At 43.3% G+C, this 8,286-nt stretch overlaps 1 protein-coding gene across 1 annotated transcript; it reads left to right on the top strand.

The window, feature by feature from the left end:
* Positions 1 to 3,648: 3,648 nt before the first annotated feature.
* Positions 3,649 to 7,628, top strand: CD160 (CD160 molecule). Its single transcript, XM_074946449.1, has 3 exons — positions 3,649 to 3,754; positions 5,426 to 5,767; positions 7,609 to 7,628. The coding sequence occupies exons 1-3, from the start codon at positions 3,649 to 3,651 to the stop codon at positions 7,626 to 7,628; spliced, it is 468 nt and encodes a 155-aa protein (XP_074802550.1).
* Positions 7,629 to 8,286: the final 658 nt, after the last annotated feature.

Here is an 8,286-nt window from a genome sequence, read left to right as displayed (position 1 = left end):
TCTGTTCTTCCTGGTTCTGATCAAGAGCAGAAGAGCTGAAATATACTGAAAGTGGAGCTGTTCTTGTCATGTTTCTAGCTCAGCTGGAAATTGTTAGTACCTGAAAACTTACGAAAGCCAAGATTCCCAGCCTGGTTTTGTTCTTGTGTATGGCTTATTGAGCCTGGTGGCGGGAGGGAAATTCCCCACTTCTGGATACTTTTCCATACCAAACCTCAGAACTTCTTGAGATGTGCTCATCCTTGCTTCTAGCAGAGGGTGTTGCTAATCAGTAGGGATGAGTGAACTCAGAGTTCAAGATTTCACAAACTTCTCTAACTAGTTTTAGGTTCATAGGTTTTTCTAAGTCATTTAAACTCTTGTGTTTTTTCTGTAGTAGGTGATAGAATCTTTTAAAAATACATCTATATTTTCCTAGCTAGAAGGGAAGCATATGTTCTGTATTAGGGATTGGAGGCCTAGTAGCCCTCAACATTAGGCTGATGCAAGTGGGTGCCCTATATTTGGTACATATAATTTTTAGGGCTGTTGATTCATTGCAGTTAACTCACGCGATTAACTCAAAAAAATTAATTGTGATTAATCGCAGTTTTAATCACACTGTTAAATAATAGAATACCAATTGAAATTTATTAAATATTTTGATGTTTTTCTACATTTTCGTATATATTGTATTCTGTGTTGTAATTTAAATCAAAGTGTATATTATTTTTTATTACAAATATTTGCACTGTAAACATGATAAACAAAAGAAATAGTATTTTTCAATTCACCTCATACAAGTACTGTAGTGCAATCTCTTTGTCGTGAAAGTACAACTTAAAAATGTAAATTTTTTTTGTTACATAACTGCACGCGAAAACAAAACAATGTAAAACTTCAGAGCCTAAAAGCCCACTCAGTCCTACTTCTTGTTCAGCCAATCGCTAAGACAAACAAGTTTGGTTACATTTACAGGAGATAATGCTGCTCTCTTTTTATTTACAATGTCACCAGAAAATGAGAACAGGCATTTGCATGGCACTTTTGTAGCTGGCATTGCAAGGTATTTACATGCCAGATATGCTAAAGAATCGTATGGCCGTTCATGTTTCGTCCACCATTCCAGAGGACATGCTTCCATGCTGATGACACTTGTTAAAAAAATAATGCATTAATTAAATTTGTGACTGAACTCCTTGGGGGAGAATTGTATTCCCTTGCTCTTTTACCCGCATTCTGCCATATATTTCATATTAGAGCAGTCTCAGATGATGACCCAGCACACGTTGTTCATTTTAAGAACACTTTCACTAGATTTCACAAAACACAAAGAAGGAATCAATGTGAGATTTCTAACCAACCCAAGGTTTAAGAATCTGAAGTGCCTTCCAAAATCTGAGAGGGACAGGGTGTGGAGCATGCTTTCAGGAGTCTTAACAGAGCAACATTCCAATGCAGAAACTACAGAACCTCAACCACCAAAAAAGAAAATCAACCTTCTGCTGGTGGCATTTGACTCAGAAGATGAAAATGAACATGGGTTGGTCCGCACTGCTTTGGATTGTTATTGAGCTGAACTTGTCATCAGCATGGACGCATGTTCACTGGAATGGTGGTTGAAATATGAAGGGACATATGAATCTTTAGCGCATCTGGCATGTAAATATCTTGCAATGCCAGCTACAACAGTGCCATGTGAACATCTGTTCTCACTTTCAGGTGACACTGTAAACAAGAAGTGGGCAGCATTATCTCCTTCAAATGTAACCAAGCTTATTTGTCTGAGCAATTGGCTGGACTTGCAGGCTCTAAAATTTCACATTGTTTTATTTTTGAATGTAGTTTTTTTGTACATAATTCTACGTTTGTAAGTTCAACTTTCATGATAAAGAGATTGCACTACAGTACTTGTATTAGGTGAATTGAAAAATACTATTTCTTTTGTTTTTTTATAGTGCAAATACTTGTAATAAAAAATCAATATAAAGTGAGCACTGTACACTTTGTAATCTGTGTTGTAATTGAAATAAATATATTTGAAAATGTAGAAAACATCCATAAATATTTAAATAAATGATATTCTATTACTGTTTAACAGTGCGATTAATCACGATTAATTTTTTTAATTGCGCAATTAATTGCGATTAATTTTTTAATCGGTTGACAGCCCTAATAATTTTTAATTCTTTCTTCCTCCCTCACTCCCTTGAGCCCCCAGAATATGAAAACAATAGCACTTAAGTCAAAATTTCACACCCAGGATGTTCAAGTGAGTTCATAAGGGGGGAAAAAGGAAGTCTGCCTTCTCTGCTAAATGGTGATTGTCATAAATATAAAGGGAAGGGTAACCACCTTTCTGTATACAGTGCTATAAAATCCCTCCTGGCCAGAGGCAACATCCTGTTACCTGTAAAGGGTTAAGAAGCTCAGCTAACCTGCCTGGCACCTGACCCAAAGGACCAATAAGGGAACAAGATACTTTCAAATCTTTGGGGGGAGGCTTTGGATTGTGCTCTTTGTTTATGTGTTGGCTCTCTCTTGGAACTGAGAGAGACCAGACAGAAATCCATCTTCTCCAACCCATCCTAATCTAAGTCTCCAATATTGCAACCAGTATGGGTAAGCCAGGCAAGGTGGATTAGTTTATCTTTTGTTTTACGTGAATTTTCCCTGTGTTAAGAGGGAGGTTTATTCCTGTTTTCTGTAACTTTAAGGTTTTGCTCAGAGGGGGAATCCTCTGTGTTTTGAATCTGATTACCCTGTAAAGTATTTTCCATCCTGATTTTACAGAGGTGATTCTTTTACCTTTTCTTTAATTAAAATTCTTCTTTTAAGAACCTGATTGATTTTTCATTGTTCTTAAGATCCAAGGGTTTGGGTCTGTGTTCACCTGTTCAAATTGGTGAGGATTATTATCAAGCCTTCCCCAGGAAAGGGGGTGTAGGGCTTGGGGGGATATTTTGGGGGAAGACGTCTCCAAGTGGTCTCTTTCCCTGTTCTTTGTTTAAAACGCTTGGTGATAGCAGCATACTGTTCAAGGACAAGGCAAAGTTTGTACCTTGGGGAAGTTTTTAACCTAAGCTGGTAAGAATAAGCTTAGGGGGTCTTTCATGCGGGTCCCCACATCTGTACCCTAGAGTTCAGAGTGGGGAAGGAACCTTGACAATGGTGAATGGGATGGGGTAAACTGGGATTTTTTTTTTTTTTTTAATTTCTAAAGACATTTTGCTGGGGGTTCACGGCTCCTTTTTGAAAAGCTATACAAGTAATTTGATAAGATGGCTGGTACCAGGCCATGCTGAAAAGGAAGAGAAGCTATAGAGAATATGGTTGAATACTTGAGAATTTCTTAAATGTCATTAAAACCACTGCAAATTAGAGTGATGATTATTTCACTCCGTTTTAGGGAGGTGTGATTTTCAGCGCGTGTGTGTGTTGTACTGTGAAAGTGTTAATGGTCTTCTGGCTCTTTAAGAAGATCTCTGCTCTGTGATGTCTGTTCAAGTGAGGTTAAGTGGCAATGTGCTTTAACCAGTGAGCATGTAACTAATGGGGGGAGGTTTGTAATTTCCTGACAGCTCATAAACGGCAGAAGAGGCTTCTAATGCACTTTCTCTGCTGTGAGAGAAAAGGGGTCTGCTGATAATTGTCCAAGATTTTGATCTGATGGTATCCCAGAAAATGATGAGGATCAGGGGTTGGCTGATTGGGAATGGAAGAAGCAGCCTTATTGTTGCTCTCCTGTGGGCAGCATTGGGAATAAAAGCCACAGGTAAGTAGAACCCTGCAAATCTGGGGTTATCTATGGACCATGTTTGCAGATTGCGGCTCGGATGCGGATACACATTTTGTATCCGCCAGGGTTCTACAGGTAAGGCCAAGCCCGGCAAGACGTAGGACGTTGCTGACAGTTTTCAAGCCCAATCTAGAAGTTAGTTTTCTATACTGAAGAGAGAAGCTGTCTGGGGAATGGGAAAGGAGAGGTATATCTCAATACCCTTCCTAGACAGACTCTGAATCATGTCTGTCTCCTCATGTCTTCTCCATTGGTGAATTTAGCTCACTGGCACAGTGACTGAGGGTGTGTGTCCACTGCAAGTGAAAGGTGTGATTGTAGCATTATACCCATGCTAGCTTTAAACGATAGCAGTGTAGGCATGGTGGGCACAGGCTCAGGCACTAGCCAGCAAGGAGAGTATAAGCCCTCCAGGGATCCTGGGTTGTTAGCCTCTGCTGAAGCTGTGCCCCCACATCTACACTGCTATTGTTACCTATGCTGGCTAGATTAAAGCTAAGGTAGGTTTGCCTACCTATGCTACAGCACACCTTTCCCTTGAATAGCCTGAGAGAGAAGGTGAACTCTGACCTCAGAAGGAGGAATATCTAGAGCTGGCTAGAAAAAGGTTTATTTTTCCTGTGAAACATTGTGATTGTTCTTTTGAAAAAACAAAAGTGTTCAGTCAAACTACTGAAAATTGAAAATTTTAGGCTTTTAGGTTTTCTAAAGAAAAATAAACCATTTTTGAGGAAAGCTGACATTTATCAAACCCGATTTTCTGTTGACGCTCTCCTTGGCAGAAAATATTTGAACAACCTGCATGCCCTAGACCTTGTAGAAGATAGGAGGGGGATACTGTGCTATCCCTCATCACACAGTTCCACAGAAGGCGTGCCAGGAAACACTGAGGTTATGGGAAAAGCCAAATTATTAATTATTTGTATTACAACAGCACCTGGAGGCATTAACTGAAGTCAGAGCCTCATTGTGCTAAGCACTGTACATGCAGAGTATGAGACCATCCCTGCCCCAAGAGCTTACAAGTCACCTGAAAGATCCTATTGGGATCCAGGAAGTGGGCGGGCAGAAGGATCCACAGGGGAGGATCCACAGGATCTGGAAGCCAAGTGATTTCGGGGGACAGCTAATGAAATAACAGGGACAGGAGTGCGGACAAAGGGTCAAACGAAGGGAATCTGACGGGGACACCAAGGAGAGAATCTTGGACAGCGCCCACTGCTCCTCGAAGGCGTCAAGGGAGCCAGTGGACACCGCCCAGAAGAACTCTGCCCGGATGCATGAAAGGACGGAGGATCGGAAATAGGCCCCACAGTCACAGGAGGCCCCGTCTGCCAATCTCCTCTCCCTGGTTTTATCGATGGCCACTTTAGCCAGGGCCAGGAGGAGGTTGACCAGGAGGTCCCGTGACTTTGTGGGGCCACGGATAGGTAGTGCATAGATAAGAAGGTGAGGGGAAAAGTGCAGCCAAAAACGTAACAGGATATCTAAGAGGAGCCAGAATAGGGGCTGCAACCTGGCGCACTCCAGGTAAACGTGCGCCAGGGTCTCCCTCACGCCGCAGAAGGGGCAGGTGTCTGGGACAGGGGGCAGGTTAATGCTCATACAATAGCCTCTCCCGTTAATATCTGCTCTCTTACTCCCCAGGATGTGACATGCTTGAAATCATTTACCCATCAGCCAGCTTTATCCTTAAAGAAGGAGATCCCCTGACCTTGAATTGCACAGTGTGGCATCAACAGAAACAGCCTTCAGATCTGAAGGTCTACTGGTGTAAACTGGCGGAAAATCAGAACAGCTGTGCTAGGGTTGGCAAAGAGCTGGAACGCTTGCTATCAACAGAGCACTTAAATCCCCAAGCACGGGTCAGCTTGTTTCTGCTCCTGCAGATTCATAATGTCAGCCGTTCAGACAGCGGTGTTTACCAGTGCAGAGCCAATGCAAGTGACCAGACTGCTGTGGGTCACTATATCAGAGTGAATGTAACAGGTAAGCAGTGGTAGCTTTTAGGCTTGTTTTGGGCAGGGAGGTGCTAGAGGCGAGAGGGGCAACACATTCTTGTCCTTTACATTTGTCTTTGTACGATTAAAAAAAAATGTCAATGAATTGCATCATCTCATCCTGATGCAATGATATCACATGCTAATGTAACCTCATGATATAGGATTGCCGTATTGTGACACTTGGAATCAGTTTAAGGCTTTTAAATTTTTTCTCCAGTTTGTCTCGCTGGATGTGGGACAGGAATATGAAAATTGAGGCGTTCTTGAAGTTCAGATTGGCTGGTGGCCCCACTTCATCTACTAGGGGTGGGAGCAGCATGCTTTGTATTTTGGGTACCAAAGCAGTTCTTGTAGGTAATTTGGGGGGGGGGGGAAGGGGGGCAGACAAGGGCATGATGAGAAGAGCGTTAGAGTGACGTGCTGCCAGCCTGTAACTCAGAGTCAAAGTTCACTCCCACACTGGCTCGCCTAGTATTGCTCCTATTTTTAACCACAGAACCTGATACATTAACACGTGGCAAAGAAATGCTTTAAATTGAAGACTGGGTGTATATGAGCATGGAATCCTTAGTGTTGTGGGTGAGGATCGCCCACCGCTGCCCTGAGGTGAATGTAGATTTTTGAAGGGTCCGTGCTCACAGAGATGGGGCTCACAAGGTCAGGGCCAGCACTGCTGAGCTACTTCTCACAGAGCTGAACTGCTTTTCCGTTTCACACGAATAAGAAGAAAATGCTGTATAAAGAAAGGACAGGAAGGACTGAGAAACACCAGGGTCCCTGCCACCTCCCCCTTGAATCCTCTTGGTTGATCATGCAATATGTTCTCATCTGAGCTACAAAATGACCCCTGCTCAGTGCTCCAAAGAAAAAGTACATCCCTGGGCTGGATACAGAATGCTCCTGAGCCGGACAGAGGAGAGTGGCTGAAAACCCAGCTGTCAAGCAAGTGCTGTTTGGGAAACTCTTCAGAAGTTCAGGGCAGGTTTGCACAGCTAATAAGCCAACAGGGAAGTCAGAGAAAGGTGAGCAGGCAGAAGCACAGCCCTGGAGGAATCATTCATACCATGGGCAGTAGCCAGTGGGATACACCCTTGAGTATAGGCAATACCGTGTGTGGACTCTTATGCTGCAGCTTGAGGGAGGAGGGCCAGACAGATGTGGAGCATGTGTGTGTTTGACATTGTGCCCATGCTTGGTCACTTGCTGTGCATTTAGGCAATGCCAAAGCTATTGTCCCTGTGAATCCAAGCAGTTCCCTAGTCCAGACATTCTCTGTTCCACCTCCTTGTCCACAAATAGAAACCAACATGCTATTCTGCGTTTAAATGACTCTTTCCACTTCAGCATCACTCTCCTTTCCTCTGTGTTCCAGACTCCGATTCCAGCTCCCCAAACCTGCCAACATCAGTTGGCCCCGCTTCTTTTCATTTATACAAAGGAATGATTTGCCTTGCAGCCACACTATTATTTTACACTTGCTTTTGCTCTCCCCATCCCCTAACCCCCACCTGTACATGTAATGAGTGAGCTGTGGACCACAGTTGCTAAAAGTGGCAACCAAACCTGAACTCGACCACACTGGAGTCACCTCACCAGTTCTTGTGCAGCATTGTAACACTGCAGCATGGTGTTACGTTGGAGCCTGCCAGAGTCACATCTGTGCTACTCTGACGGGAGGAGCAGGTTCATGTTCTTTCCAAGCCATTCACACAGCCTAATTGTTAACAATGCATCAAAATTATATTCTCATTCACCATGTTTCCCCTTTCATGCTGCGTGGAGCTTTCTCCAAAATGTTTCAACTCACTTTTCATTTTTTTTCTTTAGCTGCCTTCTCTGTGGCTTAAGAAAGCCGCTGTGGTTTGAGTTTACAGTGAGACTCAGGGCAGTTCCGCCAAGTGTTTTTACTTACCTGCACTTTGTTCATGCTTGTAGCAGAAGAATTAAATCATGTGAGTTCTTTGAACACCACAAGGAGTCCAGAGGCTGTCTCCCAAGGCAGCAAAGCTCTGAGGATGGATTCCTGGCTGGAAAAGACATGGGCACTGATCATGGTACTCTGGCTGACTTTTTCTTAAAAGGTAGGAAAAGATGTATACATTCTCTAAGGAGAGAGATCCTGTGATCTGCCATCCTCTAAGATCATAGTAGAGCCACACAGCTGGATTTTCAGCATGACCCCGTTTTCCTTTTTCTTAAGAAAACTGCTATTTTGTGGAATGCTTCATCTCCCATCACTGCCATACCATAGAGGTTAATGGACTAGAGTCCTTAGCCAGAAAGGCAAAGTGAACCCCGCTATTGGTAATGCCTTTGCTTTCATGGGGTGGCACAAACTGCCACTGTTTCAAGCTTGGTCTCCTGCAGGCAGTAAGAGTGACATCTGTGGTTTTCTGACGACTTTTATGAAGCAGGCCGTGTGGCCCCAGAGCTGATTTGGCTTGTGGGCTCTAAGTGTTTCCTGTTATATGTGGTCATGAGCCTCTAGGGATTCGCAGGCAGCCC

The sequence above is a fragment of the Natator depressus genome, chromosome 1 (genome assembly GCF_965152275.1).
Source record: "Natator depressus isolate rNatDep1 chromosome 1, rNatDep2.hap1, whole genome shotgun sequence".
Classification (NCBI taxonomy): Eukaryota; Metazoa; Chordata; order Testudines; family Cheloniidae; genus Natator; species Natator depressus.
This window is presented reverse-complemented; position numbering and strand designations above follow the sequence as displayed.